Source organism: Rissa tridactyla, chromosome 12 (assembly GCF_028500815.1).
Source record: "Rissa tridactyla isolate bRisTri1 chromosome 12, bRisTri1.patW.cur.20221130, whole genome shotgun sequence".
NCBI classification, from domain to species: domain Eukaryota; kingdom Metazoa; phylum Chordata; class Aves; order Charadriiformes; family Laridae; genus Rissa; species Rissa tridactyla.
In genome coordinates this window covers 16,302,729-16,321,648 of record NC_071477.1, presented here as the reverse complement: position 1 = coordinate 16,321,648, position 18,920 = coordinate 16,302,729, and the positions used below count along the sequence as shown (strand labels likewise).

At 55.9% G+C, this 18,920-nt stretch overlaps 1 protein-coding gene across 2 annotated transcripts in view; it reads left to right on the top strand.

Moving 5' to 3' along the window:
- L3MBTL1 (L3MBTL histone methyl-lysine binding protein 1) overlaps nucleotides 1–18,899 on the top strand; it is a 29,772-nt gene extending 10,873 nt beyond the window's left edge. The window contains exons 9-23 of one of the 2 annotated variants that reach the window (XM_054218799.1): nucleotides 2,130–2,221; nucleotides 2,857–2,961; nucleotides 3,844–3,979; nucleotides 4,494–4,594; nucleotides 6,518–6,669; nucleotides 7,635–7,711; nucleotides 8,160–8,245; nucleotides 8,819–8,929; nucleotides 9,203–9,317; nucleotides 9,573–9,672; nucleotides 11,217–11,414; nucleotides 11,719–11,765; nucleotides 12,694–12,851; nucleotides 13,704–13,766; nucleotides 14,751–18,899. In XM_054218799.1, the coding sequence (XP_054074774.1) occupies nucleotides 2,130–2,221; nucleotides 2,857–2,961; nucleotides 3,844–3,979; nucleotides 4,494–4,594; nucleotides 6,518–6,669; nucleotides 7,635–7,711; nucleotides 8,160–8,245; nucleotides 8,819–8,929; nucleotides 9,203–9,317; nucleotides 9,573–9,672; nucleotides 11,217–11,414; nucleotides 11,719–11,765; nucleotides 12,694–12,851; nucleotides 13,704–13,766; nucleotides 14,751–14,885 (1,676 nt within the window). In that variant the 3' untranslated portion in view covers nucleotides 14,886–18,899. The remainder of the gene's footprint in view (nucleotides 1–2,129; nucleotides 2,222–2,856; nucleotides 2,962–3,843; nucleotides 3,980–4,493; nucleotides 4,595–6,517; nucleotides 6,670–7,634; nucleotides 7,712–8,159; nucleotides 8,246–8,818; nucleotides 8,930–9,202; nucleotides 9,318–9,572; nucleotides 9,673–11,216; nucleotides 11,415–11,718; nucleotides 11,766–12,693; nucleotides 12,852–13,703; nucleotides 13,767–14,750) is intronic. The other variant, XM_054218798.1, reaches the window with a different exon arrangement.
- Nucleotides 18,900–18,920: the final 21 nt, after the last annotated feature.

Sequence of the window (18,920 nt, the reverse complement as noted above, 5' to 3'; positions counted from 1 at the left end):
CAGTGCTGCGGGGCTGGGCCAGCATTTTGGTGCTCCAGCAGAGTCAAACACCCAGTGCAATGCACTGGTACATGTTCCTTGAAGGCTTGTAAGCTCCTCTGCTTGCTTGATCCTGCTCTCTCTGTCTCTTTCCATTTCTCTCCTTTCCTCTCTTTCTCTCCATGGGACGGGGCACCCTTACAGATACGGCTGTGTCTTCTTCAGGCATTGGGCCGTACTGTACAGTGCTTTCTGGTCCCTCCCCTTGGGAGCTGATTTTATTACATGCTCGTGGATACTGTGTTTGTTCCAAGAGGCACTGTCCTGAGCAATAACGTGGTTCTGCGCCGCATCTGGCTTTGCCCCCGCCTTTGGACAGTCTTATGGGGAACTCCCCTCAGGTGATCGGGAGCTCACAAGTTTGGGAGCTGCTCCTGTAGGTCTAGTGCCACTGAAGCCGGGTGATTTGGGGTTGTCTCATCTCTTGGGAATCTGTTCCTGGGCCATATGAGAGGAGATCTCAAATGCAGAGCTGTCGACGCAAGAGGGCAAGGAGACAAGCTGAGGGGTGCAGTGTTTGCTTGTTTGGTTTTTTTTTTCCCTGCAGTGCGATGGGGGCGAGGGGGAAGGAGATCATGGGAAAATACTGCAAATAAACACTTACGGGAAATCTTTTGTCTTTGAATAGTGAATGGTCATACTCAAGGTAATTTTTAAATGAAACTGTTCCAGCTTCATACTCCTCTCCATAGCCAAATGTAGGGACAGTAACAGGGGCCAGGTGTTAACCCCTGATGTTACACTGAGTTAACCACTATTAAAAAGGGATCTCATACTCACTTGCCAGGTCCTTTTCTCTACAATATGAGTCCTGAGCATGTAACCTTCCCTGTTGCATACAAGTAAGCAGTGTTGAGCCTTGTTATTTCGGCATTTTATTTCCTCTTACTGTAGAAGTACATCATCAAACAAAATGCACAGCTGGATGCTTCAATGCAGCAGAGTCGATGTATGCTCTATCTCCAGGTGTATTTGTCATTCTCCAGAAGTGCGGAGCTTGTACTTAATGGATTCCCCAAACATGCCTTCCCCTTTTTTTCTATGTCCTAAAGAATAATAAAGGTGTTCATCACTCTTAAGTGTGAGCAAAGCATCTAGGTTAGTAACCTTGCTCATTGAAGCTCAGCTTAATTTCGTCTGTAAGTTCGTATTTTTTCCATCTTCACTTCCCCTAAGCCCATGGGAGGAAGGAGTTGGTCTGTTTTTCCCCTGCATTTCTGGCCTGCCCTACCCAAGGCTCTCTGCCATGGCTGACCTGTAGCTGTGAATTACTCGGTGCTGGATTAGGCACAGCATTCCTGGAGTCCCTTCAGGCACTACGAAGCAGGGAGAGAAAGTGGCTGGAGAGCAAGAGGCTTGGGTTGTTTCTCATGTGCCTCGGACAAGGCCTTTGTGGCTGTCCCAAAGGTGTCGAAGGCATGAAGGATCACCTCCCTGCCTATGAAGAGACCACACTATCTTCTTTTTGTGAATACCACAGGGGTAAATGCATCATCTGTAGGGCATCAGGGTGGCCCTGGTGCGCCATGGGGAGATAATGTGGTTGTCTTGGAGCAGAGCATAGCAGAGCTGGTGCCTCTGGAGTGGCGGTGGGAGGTGAGCCCACTGCTGGTTTGACTGGCCGGGAGTCCCTTGCAGCTGGGAGTGATTCCCAGACATCTGGATGGCTCCTGCTCGCTGTCCGAAATCCATCAGTGGTGTGGCCTTTTCAGATGTACTGGCTGGAGGAGGACTGGTTGCAAGAGGTGTCCTGATGCTTTGCACAGGATGGCTTGTCCCTCAGGCTCCTTGGGTGCCTTACTAGGGCGTTGTACAGCAACAGAGGACATCTAGGTCATGGGGACCTGTGTGAGAGGGGCCCTCTTGGCTCTGTCCCTCCTCAGACAGCCAGCCAGGTTTGCTGGAGAAGGGGCTCTGGTAGGATGGTGCTGAGCTTTGCAGGGATGCAGGACTGTGCGTGAGAGCAGGATGCAGCCCCAGCGGGACCCATGCACTCGCCTGCCCTCCACACTGCCCCGAGGCAGGCAGGGACGGAGGCTGGAGCGGACCCTCAGCAGCGCCTCTTGTGTGTGCGTTTGTGCTGCGCTCAGGTGCCAGTGAGGAGAAGAAAGAAGGCTGGTCTTGGGCGTCCTACTTGGAGGAGCAGAAAGCTGTCGCTGCCCCTTTAGATCTCTTCCAGGATGTGAGTTGGGATTTTCCTGTCTTTTTCCCTCTTCCATCTTCTCTTTTCTTTCCCTTTTTTTTCCCACCCCTCCTCCTTCGCCTCTCTTCCTTGCTTCCCTATGTTGCGGGGCTCTGAGCAATAAGCAAGCTCCCGTCTTCACCTGGAGGTGAAGATCAGTCAGCCTCCAGTTTTGATTTGCCCCGAGTCCCCAGCGGGGTGCTGTCCCCACTCCCAAGCGCCCCACATTTGCCTAGGACACTCCTGTGGCTCTGGCAGGGTGCTGGAGCCTTTCCAGCCTTTCCTCAAAGCCAGGTGTGGGATCTCCTGAGGCCACCTTGCTGCGCTGCACCCCTGCTCCCAGGCCTCTGACTGCCGGAGCGCAAGAGGAGCCAGGCCCATGCCCCACTCTCCCCGGCTGCAGCTGTTAGCCCGGGGACACCCTGCCCTACCAGTAGCAAGAGACGCAAACCCACAAGGAGGTGGAAGAATGTGTTTTCCTATGGGAAAAGAATTAACATTTGGACAGAATAACCTGTGGCCCACAATCTCCTGGTCCCAGCAGCTCCCATTGCCTGATGGTTGCTCCTTGGGATGCTTCTGGACCCAACTACCCGTGTCGTTTTTTTACATTGTAGTTTATTTTTTGTTTCCAGTACCAAGTAGCTTCCCAGCACAAGAATGGCTTTAAAGTGGGGATGAAGCTGGAGGGGATCGATCCGCAGCACCCATCTATGTACTTTATCCTGACAGTGGCTGAGGTAAGGCGGCTCCGGTTCCCATGTTCCTTGGTTTCTCCTTGCGTCTGCGCAGTTGGGAGGCTCCATGGGAGGGGAGGTGCTGCCAGCTGGCCCGTGGAGGAGATGGGCTTTGGGCCCTCGCCTGCATGTCACTGCATGAGATGACCTCAATCAAGCAAATGGGGGGTTTCCTTCCAGTTCGTAGGGGCAGGAGACTGCTGTGGAGCAGCCGTCATGCCTCAGCCTAGTTGGTCTCTCCCTCCCCCTGACACAGCAGAGCCATGGGGGGAGAGACTGTGGTGACGGCAACAGCTTCTTATCTTTGAGCTGATGCCCCTCAGACAGGTCTGAGCCCTTGAGGTGGAGGGTGTGGAGGCATACCATTGCTCTTCCTTGTGTCTGTGGAGGCCCTCTGTCTGTGGAGCTCTCCGCTCAGCCATGTGGCAGCCGAACCATCTCCCCAGCTCCTCACAGTGCTCCTCAGGCAGCCAAGGAGATCAGCCATACAACAGTGGCTGCTCTTCTTGCTGCTGGAGAGATTTCACCAAAGGAGAATGGCATTCAGCCAAAATCCCTGTGCCAGCATCTCCTCTGGGTGCAGAAAAAGGAATCCTTGGTCTTGCTGGACCCAGCAAGGTGCCCCACCGTGGCATCTCATGTACCACCCTGAACCTCCCTTCTCAGGGCTGGCTTGTCGTGGCCTTGCACTTACCTTGTTCCATGCTGGACATCTTCTGAGACTGGCGTGTGCCTTCCGATTTGGGCACTGACCTATGATTGACCCTTGGCTGCCCTAAGTGGTACTCTGAGATTGCGTGCGGGAGGGGAGGTGCGTACGATGCTCAGCCAGGGACAGGAGGAGGTTTCCATGGTCCTTTCCTTTTCCTGCCTTCCCTCTGGTAGGTGTGCGGTTACCGGATGCGCCTCCACTTTGATGGCTACTCTGAGTGCCATGATTTCTGGCTGAATGCTGACTCCCCCGACATCCACCCCGCTGGCTGGTTTGAGGAGACGGGGCACAAACTCCAGCCACCAAAAGGTAAGGAGTTAGCGAGTCTCAGTTAGTGGGTTGAAGGAGGGGGACGAGTAGTGGGCCCCCAAATGTAGAGCTGGAGATGGGGACAGGGTGGCTCCATGAGGCCCAGGAGAGGATGCTGCCGTGCTGGGGGAGGTTCTGCAGGACAACCTTTCAGGCACCCATCACGCTAAAGGTCTCTGCTCGCTCCCATTTTGGGGCAAAGCCCTGACAGCCTGGATGTCCCCGTGCCAGGCGGAAGCCAGCAGCTCTGCCCCAGGGCAGGTGAGGCTGATGCTCGCCAGGGAGGAGCTGAGCTCTGGATTTCCACTCCACTGCTAACGTTTCCTAGCACCACTTCAAAATCAGCTGTTGGGCCTGAGCCATGGGCTTTGGGTTTCCCAGGGCTGCTGTGGACCCCATCCGCCCGTGCAGGATGTGCCTGGCAGGCTGAGGGCTGATCGGGGATGGCCGGGCTCGGTCTCACAACCTCCTGGTTCCTCTCTGTGAACTCGCTGCTCTCATTTCTCTTCCTGAGGGGTTGTAGGTTATAAGGAAGAAGAATTCAGCTGGACAAACTACCTGAAGATAACAAAGGCTCAGGCAGCTCCTAAGCACCTCTTCATGGTCCGAAACACTGTGAGTAGCAGCTTGTCCTTCCTGCCAGAGCCTGCAGGTTCGTACAATCATAGAATCGTTTTGGTTGGAAGAGACCTTTAAGATGATCAAGTCCAACTATTAACCTAGCACTGCCAAGTTATCACTAAATCATGTCCCATAGGTTCTCAAGGTATCGCTCGTTACCTGGGAAAAGAGACCGACCCCCCTCATTACCCCCTCCTTTCAGGGGGTTGTAGAGAGCGAGAAGGTCTCCCCTCAGCCTCCAGGTTGAACACCCCCAGCTCCCTCAGCCGCCCCTCACAAGACTTGTGCTCCAGACCCCTCACCAGCTCCGTTGCCCTTCTCTGGACACGCTCCAGCACCTCAATGTCTTTCTTGTGGTGAAGGGCCCAAAACTGGACACAGCACTCAAGGTGGGGTCTCACCAGTGGTGGGGGGGACGATCACTTCCCTAGTCCTGCTGGCCACACTATTGCTGACACAGGCCAGGATGCTGTTGGCCTTCTCGGCCACCTGGGCACACCGCTGGCTCATATTCAGCCAGCACTCAACCAACACCCCCAGGTCCTTTTCTGCCAGGCAGCTCTCCAGCCGCTCTGCCCCCAGCCTGTAGCATCCATGGGGTTGTTGTGACCCAAGTGCAGGACCCAGTACTTGGCCTCGTTGAACTTCACACCATTGGCCTCAGCCCATCGGTCCAGCCTGTCCAGATCCCCCTGCAGAGCCATCCTGCCCTCAATCAGATCAACGCTCCCACCCAACTTCTTGTCGTCTGGGAACTTACTGAGGGTCTCCTCATCCAGATTGTTGATAAAGATATTAAAGAGAACTGGGCCCAATACTGAGCCCTGGGGAACACCACTTGTAACAACTGCCAACTGGATTTAACTCCATTCGTAGCCCTCCAGCCATTTTTTTTACCCAGCGACGCGTACACCCATCCAAGCCAGTTTCAGGTGTGACTTCTTCCCCCCCAGCTGAGCAGAATGCCTCCATCAGGGCTGAGCTTTTTTCTGTCTACCCCATGCTTCTCAAGTCACAGTGCAGAATGATGAGACGTGGCATGCTTTGCCGCTGAGGATCTGTAGCCAGGACATTAGTTTGGTGTGCCCAAAAATTGAGGTTGGTCTGATTCACTGTTTCATCCAGGTCAGTCTCATGGACAGTTAAATATATTGCAAAAGTACTGGTGAGGAGAAGTAACCGCTACTCTCAGTTATTTTGCCAAAACCTCTCAGTTAATGATTCTTAAATATAAGTCTTTTGTCTCTGTTTTGTATCCTCATTGTTTCTGCCTCTGCCTTTATTTTTCATACGGCAGCTTGGGTACAGAAAGTGGGAATACAGCGGAGCGCAAAATGCTGATGGTTTCCTTGTCAGCTGCAGAGGAAACTCAACCTACTGATAAATCAGCCTCTCTGAGTTATTTATTGTGTCTAAACCCTCCTGTTCATTGCTGCAACAATCCCACGAGTGTTGTGACCCAGCCTTTTGCACAGATTTTGTGTCCAAGAAATCAAGGCAAGGTAGGATGAAGAGCCCCATCCCAGCTCCTCCTCCCAAGCCTAGGGCTTTGTTAGCTGCTAATACTGGAGGAGCGTGACCGCGAAGAAGTGTTTTGTGGCAAAATGTGAATCAGTGTAGGTTGGAGGCTGTTTTTCTCTTGGGGGTTACTACTTATAGAAGGTCCTGAGGGTCTGAAGATTTCTTTTCCTCTTTCTTTGCATGGCCAAGCTGGGTTACGTGCCCTCTGCCTCTTTTCTTACATGCACAGCAGGGCACTGCCCTTCTGGGATCTTAAGTGGTCCTGGGCCTGCCTGGAGGCCAGGGAGGATCTGGTTTTGGGAGGGTTTGGGCAGGTGCCTCCTTGCAGCAAGGGAAGTGGTGAGGAGGGTGCTGGGCCCGCGGCTCCGAAAGAAACCTGCCCCTCTCTCCTCCCAGCACGAGGCTTCCCCAGGCTTCGAGGTGGGAATGAAGCTCGAAGCTGTGGACCGCATGAACCCTTCCCTCATCTGTGTTGCCACAGTGACTGACGTGGTCGACAATCGCTTTTTGGTGCACTTTGACAACTGGGATGATACTTACGACTACTGGTGAGTGCACAGAGGCTCCTGGGGTGCCAGTGCTGGGGAGACACCCTGCTGGTGCCTCAGCAAGAGTGACGGGGTGCTCGCGAAAGTGTGGGATGATCCCAGCACGCTGCTGCAGACAGGCCACCAGTGGTCCCGTGGGGCAGAGGGTCGCCTCCCTGTGCTGGGGGACAAACCTTTACCTGTTCCATGTCACCTTCTGGGAAATTGCCGTGGCCCTATAGTTAATGTGGGGCAGAGACAGATGTGATCACCCTGAAACCCACCTAGGGGACAGGGCCACCTGCGATGCAGAGACTGAAGGCCTGATCTTAAAAGTAGCTCCTGGGTCTGTCGCAGGGGATTGTGGCCGGGGTGGGGAGGTGTCCCAGTTAAAGCTAGTTAAAGCCAATTAAAATGGCCAGTTAGCACAATCAGGGTCCTGAGAGCAATTCTGTTTTCTTTGTGGCTGGAACCCTCTGACCTTCTCTTACTTCTTGCCCTGAGGAGCTATGGGGCTGCAGTGGTTTCTGTCCCCAACTGCTCCTGTCTCACTGGTGCTGGGCAGCTGCCTGCTCTGTCCCAGGGCAGAGCTGTGAAGCAGCAGCACCTGAGTGTGCTGTGACCTTCTGGAAGCTGTGACCAGGACATGAGCCCCCCCGGATTGCTCAGGTCTCACCTCTCGGAGCTCTGAAAGGCACAGCCTGTCTCCCCGCTCGCGGCAAAGGATTGCTGTTCCCCTGGGCACCTCTGCGGAAGGGCTTGCACGGGGGGCGCGTTCGTGTCCTGCCCCTCTGAGCTGGAGTTCCCCTGCTCTAGCCCTTCCCTTGCCAGGGCCCGTGGTTCCCTGGGTCACTCAGGGACAGGAGTGCTGTAGAAGAACTTGGCTTCTGCAGGGGCTTTTGCCCTGGGCCCCCTCAGCCTGCGCTGCCTGGTGGTGATGAGCCGGGTGTCTCAGCCCTGTGTAAGAGTTCGGGTGTGTTTTCCAGGTGTGACCCCAGCAGTCCATACATCCACCCAGTTGGATGGTGTCAGGAGCACGGCAAACCCCTCACACCTCCTCAAGGTGAGTCAGTGGCCCGGGAGCACAGCCTTCGCTGGCAAGTCCCCTTGGGGACAGGCTTCCCAAAGTGGCATGGGGATTCAGGGGGCACAAACCCCATGGCCTTTGCTTGTCTGCAAGCCCAGGTGGTTTCCTTCAGCAAGGCCACAGCCAGGGAGGCAGCACGCTCCTGACAAGGCTCCTGTACATGTGTTCAGGTGCATCATAGTGGTTGTGTCGGGCCAAGTGGAGACACGAGGAGGACCCAAGCTGTCTGTGCAGGCCCAGATCTTTCTGCTTCCTGTACCCTGGATTTCAAGGTCCATGAGAAAATAGTAGTACTCCTTGAGGTCTCTTAGGCTCCTGTGTGCGTGGCGCAGACTTGCTCGGTCCTTCAAGGCAGTAGGACATTCTAGGGTACTTGCCATCTTCCTGCAAGGGGGTCTCACCTTCTGCATCTTGCCCTTTTTAGATTATCCTGATCCTGACAACTTCACCTGGGAAAAGTACTTAAAGGAAACCGGAGCATCTGCTGTCCCGGCTTGGGCCTTTAAAGTGGTGAGTGCCACATCATCTGCTCCACTGTGCCTGGGCAGGAATTCAGGTTTTCTCTGTTGTCAGGTCTTTGCTTTTATGAAAAGTCAATTGATGTTCAGTATGTTCCGGCCACAGGCCCGGGGTTCGGATCTACACTCAAGGTTCAGAAGTCAGGGCTATCCTGGGCAAATAGTTCAAAACTGGGAAAAATGGGAAGTATGACCATCCCCTCAGCTAGACAGGAGCTGGATGATGGGGACTTGTTTAGGCTTACTTGATAGTTGTCGTTTCCAACTGCAATAACATCAGCTGTGTCCAGCCAAGCCTGGCTGCAATATGGATCCCCAGAATATGTCTCTTAGCGACTTTCTTCCCTTGGGCACCGCTTTCCCATCTTGTTAAAACGGCTCACATCTGGGAGGCCTGTCCCCACTCTCTCCTGCTGCCACTGTGAGCTGGGATGGCTCTTACCCAGACAGGCCGGGGCTGGGAGCTGGGCTTCAGGAGCACACGCTGCTGGGAAAGCTGCCGAGTGGCACAGGAGCCCGAAGCACGTCCCTGTTCTGTGCTAACCTGCGTTCTTCCTGGCCCCAGCGCCCACCCCATGGCTTCCTGGTCAACATGAAGCTGGAAGCAGTGGACAGGAGGACTCCTTCCTTCATCCGAGTGGCCAGTGTGGAGGACGTGGAAGATCACAGGATAAAGGTGAGTGCTGAAGTCTCGGTGCTGAGCCTGTGTCCAGGCACTGTGCTGGCTTGCTTCTGCACTTCCCAGCTCACTGCCAGTTGTAGAGGCAAAGTGTGTGGAGGTCTGTGGAAGCACACCATGTGGAGGATGGCAGGTCCCAGTGCCAGGTTCCCGGAGTGGACCAGATCCTTGTGCTGCAGTTCATCTCTACCCTGCTGCTTGGAGGGCTCCAGAGCTCCTCAGGGAGGTGCCCTGAGGCTTGAAGTGTGACCTCTCTACTTGTCTCCCTAGATCCATTTTGATGGCTGGAGCCACGTCTATGATTTCTGGATTGATGTGGATCATCCAGACATCCACCCCATAGGCTGGTGCTCAAAAACTGGACACCCACTGCAGCCTCCTCTCAGTAAGTCCTGCGCCTGGGTCAGTCCCTCATACCAGGGGCAAAACATGCCAGGTCCCTACTGCCACCATCACCTGCCCATGCGCAGAAATGGGAAGGCATGTGCTGGCTGAGGATGGGCAGGGAGGAAGGGCTTTTCTGTGGAGTTATCAGTTGGAAAAGGTGTCCGTGTTTGGTGCAGGCAGGGACCCTAGAGCCCTGACTCTGCCTGGGGCTACAGCCGTGACAGTCTCTCTCCTGTTTCTCCTCCTTGTCTAGGGCCAAAGGAACCAGCCTCCTCCGCTCATGGGGGCTGCCCAACCCTGGGCTGCAAGAGCATCCCTCACACCAAGAGCTCCAAGTACAGCTTTCACCACAGGTGAGCTCCCAGCACAGCTCAGAGGGGCACAGCTTCGCTCTGGCCCTTCCTCCGCTCCTCCACACCCGCCACCCCCACCAGCAGCCAGCTCTTCCCTGCACCCACCCCACGCCTGGCTCTGCCCCCTGCTTCGGTGCAGCCCTTGCTCTCCCCAGGCCAGGCCCCAAGGTGGCCCAGAGCCTGCGGCTAGTGTAACTCCTGTGAGTTCCTACCCTGCACCTGTCCTGCAGCACCCAGAGCCCCTGGGGGTGCCCTACGTGCTCATCTACCTGTGGGGACATGTGGGCTGTGTAGGGGACAGTGCCTCTAAGTTGCTGTTCACTGATACCGGCTTCGAGGGCAATGTTCCTCCTGCCCCTCATGGATACCCTTCACTGTGAGGTTGTGAGCTGGGAAGGCCCGAGAAGGAACAGTGCGTCTCCCCCAGCTCAGTCAGTCACTTGCGTCAGCTTTTCCAGCAGAAACCGGGCACGGTGTAGTGCCGACCCCAGCACGGCAGGCTGGCATCAAGAGAAGCGAGTATGGTGGAGCATCTGTGAGGATGGGGAAGGCAGGTCTGGCTCCCAGGGGTTTCTCTGCTGGCCACACTTGTCACACTTGCTTCCTCCTCGCTCTGAGGCTAGTCTGGATGCCTGCGAGGGCAAGGAAGGGAAGATGGAGACTCTGTGAACCCGTGATGTGCTTCATCAGCACTGCTCTGGTGACTTGCACAGTGTCGCTGTGACAGCAGCAGAGGTGGGATGGGTGTTTGTAGAAATAGTGTGGCCAGCAGGACTAGGGGAGTGATGGTCCCCCTGTACTGGGCACTGGTGAGGCCCCACCTTGAGTGCTGTGTCCAGTTTTGGGCCCCTCATTACAGGAAAGATATTGAGGGGCTGGAGCGTGTCCAGAGAAGGGCAATGGAGCTGGTGAGGGGTCTGGAGCGCAAGTCTCATGAGGAGCGGCTGAGGGAGCTGGGGGTGTTCAGCCTGGAGAAATGGAGGCTGAGGGGAGACCTTCTCGCTCTCTCCAACTCCCTGAAAGGAGAGTGTAATGAGGGGGGGTCAGTCTCTTCTCCCAAGTAGCGGGCAATAGGACAAGAGGAAACGGCCTCAAGTTGCACCAGGGGAGGTTTAGATTGGATATTAGGAAAAAATTTCTTCGCCAAAAAGCTAATCAAGGTTTGGAATGGTTGCATGGGGAAGTGGTTGAGTCGCCATCCCTGGAGGTATTTAGAAGATGGGTAGTCGCGGTGCTGAGGGACATGGGTGAGTAGTAACATGGCAGTGCTGGGTTAACGGTTGGACTTGATGATCTTAAAGGTCTCTTCCAACCAAAACGATTCTATGATTCTATTCTATACCTGGAGGATATCTATACCTGGGTGTGCCCTGCCCGTGCACCCAGCGTCCTCACCCCTGGAATTTGTTCAGCACATCTTTACTGTGCTTTTCGTGGCCAAGGCTATGGCTTCCCGTGCTCAGGAACGGAAGGGCGGGCCTGCTGGCTCGCCTCCCGTGCTGCTCTGAGCTGGGTCCGACGCTTGCCTCCCCTCTGTTCTCTAGGAAGTGCCCCACACCGGGTTGCGACGGGTCAGGACACGTGACTGGGAGATTCACGGCCCATTACTGCCTCTCAGGGTGCCCGCTGGCAGAGAAGAACCAGGGCAGGCTTAAGGCGGACTTGTCTGACACCGAGGCCTCAACTCGCAAGAGGAACCTGATTGGCTTCCCTCAGCGAAAGAAATCTCGGCACCATGGGAGGTAGGGACAAACCCCGTGAGCCCCGTGCAGCAGCGCAGGGCCCCTGTGCCATGACTTCTGTCCCTGTGAGGGATGGCCAAGCCAGAGAGGCTCCTTGACCACGGGGGAGCACAGTTGCTGGCAGCTGGCGTTTGTCCTTCCGGCTCTGTTGGGCACCTCTCTTGGTTCTTCTTACCATGTTTTATATCTCTAGCTGTCAACCCTTTGGGTCAGGGTCCGAGAGGTAATCCTTGCTCCCGCTGCCAAGGCATTGCCCTCGGGCCAGTCCCAACCCAGTTGGAAATTAGTCTTCTTGTCTCTTTAGAGGGCGACCTCCAAAGTACCGGAAGATCCAGCAGGAAGACTTCCAGAGTAAGTGCCATCCTCTGCCGCGGTGTCATCCCAGGGGCAAGGCTGGAGGAACTGGGGTGGTGGCTGCTTGAGGCAGGTCTCCCTTGGCTCACTCAGTCAGACCTCACGCAGGTGAGCACCAGTGAGGAGCTTGTGGTCGACTACCAAAGTTGCGAAGAACGTCCCTGCCTCTTCCCAGAGCTCTGCTAGGACCCTCGTCATGTCTCTTGGTTTATGTCTGTGAATCCTTGAGTGCGTTAGGGCAGAGAATTCGGATCCCCTCTCTGTGGCAGTGTGTTTTCCCTGGCACTTTGTCCTCTTCAGGCAGGGGTGCTGTGCCTTCATCCTGTGGCTGCCGTACCCCGAAACATCAGTGTGGTTGTGAAGTGCCAAATTATTGCTGCAGCCCAGAGTTTCCTTGGCATTTAGTTTTGATGACTGACGTAAGACGAAGACTGACATTTATTTCAGCCAGTATCTGTTTTACCGTGGGCGGGTCCTGCTGCCTACCCCAGCGCTGGGGGTGAATGATGAGGATCTCTTCTTGGGAGCCATCCTTGACTACTTGGAGCAGCGAGCAAGGGAAAAGCTTGGTTAAAAATGTGAAATGAATGGAATGATGTGCCATGGGATGGCATTCTGGTGTGAAATTTGACATTGAAATCTATTTCAGTACGGAAAATGAAAGACTGAAGGTGGTGAGAACAAGGCAAAACCAAGCTTGTCTCTAAACATCTTCCCCCGTCATCCCCAATCCCACCAAACTGAACACTTGGATACACTTATGTCCTATTAATTCAAGGGACAACAACTAGCTCTGGATTCCTGGACCCATGAGACCATCTGCTGCCAGTCCTGGGCCCTCCCCAAGACTTGTAGGATGGGATGGGATGGGATGGGATGTTCTCATCCTTCTACCTTGTATCGCATCTTGCTTTTTTATTGCCAGCTATTTCTTCAGACAATATGCACCAGTCGCTCTTCATGTCTGCCCTGTCTGCCCACCCCGACCGCTCCCTGTCGCTCTGCTGGGAGCAGCACTGCAAACTCCTGCCGGGGGTGGCTGGCATCACAGCAACTACGGTGGCCAAGTGGACCATTGATGAGGTAAGATGGTTTTGAAGGCCGTGTGCTGGCTCCTAACCCACTGGCATGGCTGGGAGCACTCTTCCTGGCTGTGCAGCACCATGGTACATGCACCAGGCACGGAGGTATTCCAGTGGCGACTTCCCTGGGCTAGTGAGAAGGCAGTCTGCTGGACACGCTTGTAAGGCCCTCTGGGGACAACTGCCAGACATGAGCCCTGATGGCAGCTTCTGGGAAGTACGTGCAGAACTACCAGGTTCTTGCTTGGCTTGAATGTGGCACTAGCCCAGGGCAGGCAGGTGAAGGCAAACAGCAGAATCTTCATTTAGCATGTTCCAGTTTTCCAAAGAAATCAGTTTTGTCTTTGCCATGTTAAAAAAAAATTAAACCGTAGACTCTGCAGATAAGAACTCACTCCACTGTTTCTTTAAAAAAAGAAATTTTTACCTCAAATTCTTCATCGTCACCTTCATTCACTTTCTTGAGCATCTGTGATGGCCCCTCTTAAGGCCTGGGTAGCTGGACCTCTGGCACCAGCCCCAGCAGCCAGCCCTGCCTGATCTCCCCATTACCCTCCTGTGAGCCCCTCTCCTGCCCCCACCCCTCACTGGGAAGCATCTCGCTGTGCTGGAGGTGGCTTGTTGGAGAGGAAGCTGCTGTAGCATTTGCTGCTGTGGGGCTGGAGGAGGCCAGCGCCTGTGCCCTGGTCCGAGGGTGGTCTCTAGGCATGGGAGGGTGCTGCAACTTCAGCCTGTGCCCTGACAGCCACGCCGTTACCTTACAGGGTGCAAAGTGCGTCTCTGGAAGCGAGGATGTGGGCTCACGGGAGGTCTCCTTGCTTCTGTCTTGACATTTTTCTCTGTTTGTTCCAAGGTCTTTAGCTTTGTTCAGACTCTGACGGGTTGCGAGGACCAAGCCAAGCTCTTCAAGGATGAGGTGAGAAGGGCTGGAGGGTTGAGTGCAGCTGGCCAAGGACAGCTGTTTGCCAACAGGGTAGGGAGGAATGGGCTAGTGGCCTTCCTGCAGCGGCTTGCTGCTGAATGCGGAGAGCATGTCCAGCACCTGGCAGCGATCCCAACCTGCAGCCCTGGGGGCAGCAGCCCCACTGCATTCGAGTGTCTGCCCGTGCAGATACGGCAGCAGGAGGGGAGATGCCGACCCCCAGGGAGCTGTGCTGCCCCCTTCTCCCGGCGCGGGTGAGTGAGGGCCCCTCTGCGGAGGCCGGGAGCGGGGAGCCAGGGGGAGGATGATACTGCAGCCTTAATAGCGCCATCACCTCCTGAGGGAAGCAGCTTGCTCCTCACCCGTTCGTCCGTCCCCACCTGCATCCTCTCACCGGCACAGCGGTTCGATGGCGTTGCTGTCTGTCAGCCAGGTTCATTGTTTTTAGACTGCTCTGTGGGCAGACGCGCGGAGGGGCTGCTTTCCAGCATGGGGGGTACGCCCGGGGCAGGCTGATGCTGGGGACGGCGAGCGTCCCAGCCTGTTAGTAAATGACCCCTGCGCTTTAAGGGTGCTCAGGCAGGCGAAGCTGAGCTGGGGTCAGCTTCCACGTGTGCCGGGACCTGGAGCTGGGAATGGGCAGGTGTTTGCCCAGAGCGGGTTGCCCGCTGGCCGTGTGCTGTGCCCGTTGTGCTCTGGCACAGAAGCCCGGGCCAGCTGCAGTGCGAGCTCGTGGGGCAGCCCTGGGAAGGGCCTTTCCCCTTCTCTACCCTGTTCCTGGGCACGCCAGCTCCCAGCTCTGGTTTATCTGGGACAGCATGGGAGTGCTGTGGGTGCCCCTGACTGGGATCATCTGTGGTCCCTGGCTGAGGGTGAAGGCGATGGTGCATGTCCCCAGGTTCTGGCCGTGCTGGCTGTCCCTAGGAAGCCACAGCCTGGGTTTTCGGTGACTTCCTTTGTCCCTGCTCTCCTCTCCAGATGATCGATGGCGAGGCGTTCCTCTTGCTGACGCAGGCTGACATCGTCAAGATTATGAGTGTCAAGCTGGGCCCAGCACTCAAGATCTACAATGCCATCCTCATGTTCAAGAATGCTGATGACACCTTAAAGTGACTTTTCTTGGCCCGATCGGGACCCTCCCTCAGCACCGGTGCTGCCAAACTGTCTGGTCAGGACAGAGATTCCCCCCGACCGACCGCAGCTTGTCATGTCCTGCTCATGTCCCCTCGGGTGCCGCATCTCCTCCCTCCCACCAGTCCATCTCCCATCCTCTCCGCTCCCCTCCACACTGCCCTTCTCCTCCGGCGCTGGCTACAGGCTGACCCCAAGCCTCGGGGGTGGCTGCAGGGACAGAGGGTGGACGTGGGACCAGCCTGTCTTCACGTGACAGCTGTCCCCCATGTCCTGCTGTGACCGCACTGCTGCGGGGGTTGTGTTGAGGGCCAGGGGAGCAGTGTGGCGGCTGGGGGCTGACACCACTACTCAATTCACCCAGATAAGGGAAGGGACTGGCTGCCTGCGCACGTGCTTGCACCCGTTTAAAGGCTGGTCTTGGCTTTGCTCAGCAGCTGAGAGAGATCTATTTTTTTTTTATTTTTTTTTATTTTTTTTTCCTGTGATGTGTTCCTCTGGGGGGGGCTTGTGTTAACATCGTTTCCAAGGGATGCTCCTCAAGGAGCTTCTGCTCGCTTTGCCTTTTTCTCTGAGTTCCTTTGACTTTCCCTTTTAAGGCCAGATGATGACTTTGCTTTGCCCCTTCACCGCACTGGGAACCAGTGGCCGACCTCTTGTCCCTTCCAGGGACCAATGTGTCCTGGCTGCTGCTCTGCCCACGACCAGCATCTGCGCTTTATCTGCAGCGGCCCCAGGGCCCCGCGGGGCCAGGGCTGGGTGGATGCAGAACAAGCTCCATTTCCTCTTCCTCTGGGAGGAAGGATGCTTGGTTAACTTCTTCCCCTTGCAGCAATTAAAAAATCCTCTGCAAAGGAGAGTCAGACCCTCTTTGGTCCACATATTAGGAGGAAGGCCCTTTCTAGAGCGGAGACAGCTTCCAAGGACAAGAAACATCCATTCCTCTGCAGGCGGATTCACAGCTCGCTTCCGAAGGCGTTCCGGAGTTGGCTGACTCGATCCTGCCAAGCCGCCTTCTCCCCCTTTTTTGCCCTGGCGAGTCCCCCAGGTTTTGCTGCCAGAAGAGCAGGATCTTTCGTTGTCCCTGGATTCCTTACCTGCAGAGCTAAAGGAAATTCAGCAGTTAACTGTTTTGGAGGTTTTTTTCTGTCCTTTTAGTAACAGAGCACCTTTTCAACAAGGGTGCAGGCACTTCGGGAATGCCCATGTAACGCTGTCCCCTGTAACGGAGGAGAGGCCGAGTAGGCTAGGACACGCCAACATGCCTGGGGGCTGCTGGCAGAGTCCCTGGCAGCTTCTGAGAGTCCCTGTGTCCCCTGGCAGCACCCGTGCTCCCCTCGCCGTGGTGTGTCCCCGTCCCGTGCCGCCTGCCGTTGGAGCAGCGGTGTGGCAGTGCAGGGCTGGAGGGCGGCCACCTGCCCCCAGGGCTCTCCACCGTCCGCAGCGATGTGATCTGAGTCCCAGGTCCGCTTTCTTTCCCGTTCCCAAGAATGACATATCGGTAGCAAAACAATTTTTCCCCCTTTCCCAGTGCCCAAAGACAGGGATGAAGGGATCTTAGCGAGTGCACCAGCAACACGTCTTGGAGCAGCACTGCCTTGGGAGCCGCTGTCACACCTGAGTCAATCTGTTCTAGGCTTCCCATGGAAATGTAGCATTTTGACTCTTTCTTATTGAATATTTGGGGTCACATTTGACCCGCTCTTGAAACGTCTGCTGCTTGCTCTTCACGCAGGACTTGAAATTAGTCCGTGTATTTGTTTTCTCAGTGCTTGGGTTTGATTTAGGCAGCTCTCCGTCTCCTTTCCTGTTTTTATTTTCTTCTGTCTCTTCAAGCACTGCAACGTGGGCAGCTGTGGAGAGAGGGGCAGTGGGTAGGAACGCCACGTCCCTGGGTCCCACAGCCACTCTCCGGGTCACCCTTGATCCGCAGTGAATGGTCCTGAAGTTGGCCTCTTCAGTTGATGGGGAGTCTCTTCGGGGCCACGGTGTGCTGGGGGAGAAGAGGAGCCCTGGGACCTTCAGCTGTGAGACTCTGCGCGACCGGTGCTGAGACCTCTCCAGGCGTGATCTAGAATGGAACGGCTCCTCTGTGACTCTTGATACCCTTGCACGGGACATGGTTATTGAGCTTGTGAGGAAACATCTTAACGAAGGCGTTCTGTTCTTGTCTGCTCCATTCCCTCGTGCTAAGTCATTCCTCCTCTTGGGCAGGGGACCGAGCACTGCCCCGGCTGCCGGGAGAGGAGTTGTCACCCAGGGGTCAGATCTGAAACTAGCGTGAAGGACGGAGAGCCTTGTGAGAGCGGCGGTGGTGGTGAGCTCAGAAGATCCCTGCTGAAGGGGAAGAGGAGCTATGGCTGGCCCACAGGCCTGGGTACGGCCAGCACCATCGGCTCTTGCTCTGCAGTTGGGTGCAGTCAAGCCGTGCTCTGCCTGGGCACCAGCAAAATGGGCAGAGGGGCATGATTCAGACTGTGCCAGCCACGGGCAGCAGCGGGAAGCTGTGCCCACGGGCTACTCCTCCTCTGGGCTCTTTCGACTGCCAGGAGAGCAGAGGGCAGGACTGCCAAGGTGCTCCCCCTTGGCTGTGGCGCGGGGCTGGAGCCTGGGTCTCTGCTGGGTGCAGGAAAACCAGCCCCACTGGAAGGGTGATGGGAGACACGAGGGTCTCTGTCACACACACTTAGTGGTTCCGTGAGCATCGGTTCCTCAGCCTCTCGGGCTGACTCAGCCGCTGGGGTACAAAGCTTCTGGATTCATCTGGGTTGAGAGAGTTACGGGGTTTGCAGGTGGTCAAGGGCTATTTACTGTTAAAACTTCTAACCTTCTTCTTGTTTTCCTTTCGAACCAAACCCAACCCAAAGCATTGTGTGTGTACGTGTGGATGGGTGTTTGTGGAAATACCACAGCGCCTATTTCCTCTACTGTTGGTGTGTCGCTGTTTTAATGTGGTGGTTTCTGTGGCTGTGGAGGCGGCAGGTTCTAGTCCCAGGCAGGGTCTCGGGTGCTGTGTCCTCTGCAAGCAGAAGTTGTCTCTGGTCCCAGCAGGGAAACCAGGAGAAGGAAGGATTGCTGCACCCTTGACCTTGCAGGTCCTCCGTCTCCACAGAGTATTGTTTGGGAGTCCCCCCTCAGGGAGCATCAAGGGCAGCTGTGACCAAGGCAGAAGCACCAAAGTTTTTCATCCTTTCCCTGTTGCCTGACCAAACTCGTCCCGGGGTTGTTCACCGCTGTGTCACTAGGAAGCTGGAGAGGACAATGGGGCTGTGTCTGGCCCACAGGTTCCTCTCTGGGGTCTTTCTGAGAGACGTGACTGCAGCCAAAATTTCAAAGTCAATGAAGAATTTTTCAAGTCAAATGTTTTTTTGGAGTGGGGGCCCCCAAGCCTGCGCAGGTGTCGTTCCTGCCCCTGCTGCTGCAGATGGTGTTGGCAGGGCTTAGCGGGAGCTGTGGGAGATGTCCCACCACGCGCTCCAGCCTCGGGCGTGGAGTGTCTTCTGGGGCGGCTGGTCCGCAGGTGACTCTGGGGGCGTGGGAGCAGCCGGAGCCTCTCAGGAAGGTGTTTCTCCCTCCTCGTGGAAAACAGGAGGTGGTGTGCGCAAGGTCGAAGTCTCCATTTCTGTGAGAGCAGCCAGCCTGGAGCTCAGCGAGGAGGACGGCCATGCCTGCCTCGCCGGAGCGCAGCTGCCTGCCGCTGCCATCCTCCGGTGATTCCCGCGTCCATCACAAGCACTTTTAGGAAAGAAAAACCCTCCGAATTGTCTAGGAGAGCTGGGGGCAGCTGCTGCCTGCGGAGGCAGATCTGGGGACGCGAGTGCAATGAGGGGCGTTGGAGAAGAGGAGGCAGCGTGAGGACGATGTGACTCGGCCGCTTCCGTTCCTCACTCCGTGCCCTCCGGAGGGGACCCCGCGGTGCAGAGGAGGGGGAACGACCTGGGTGCTGCAGCCGGGCTCCCTTCCTCCAATCCCCCCCTTCACCTGGGGCCTGAGGCTCGCCCGGCCTCGGCGGGCAGA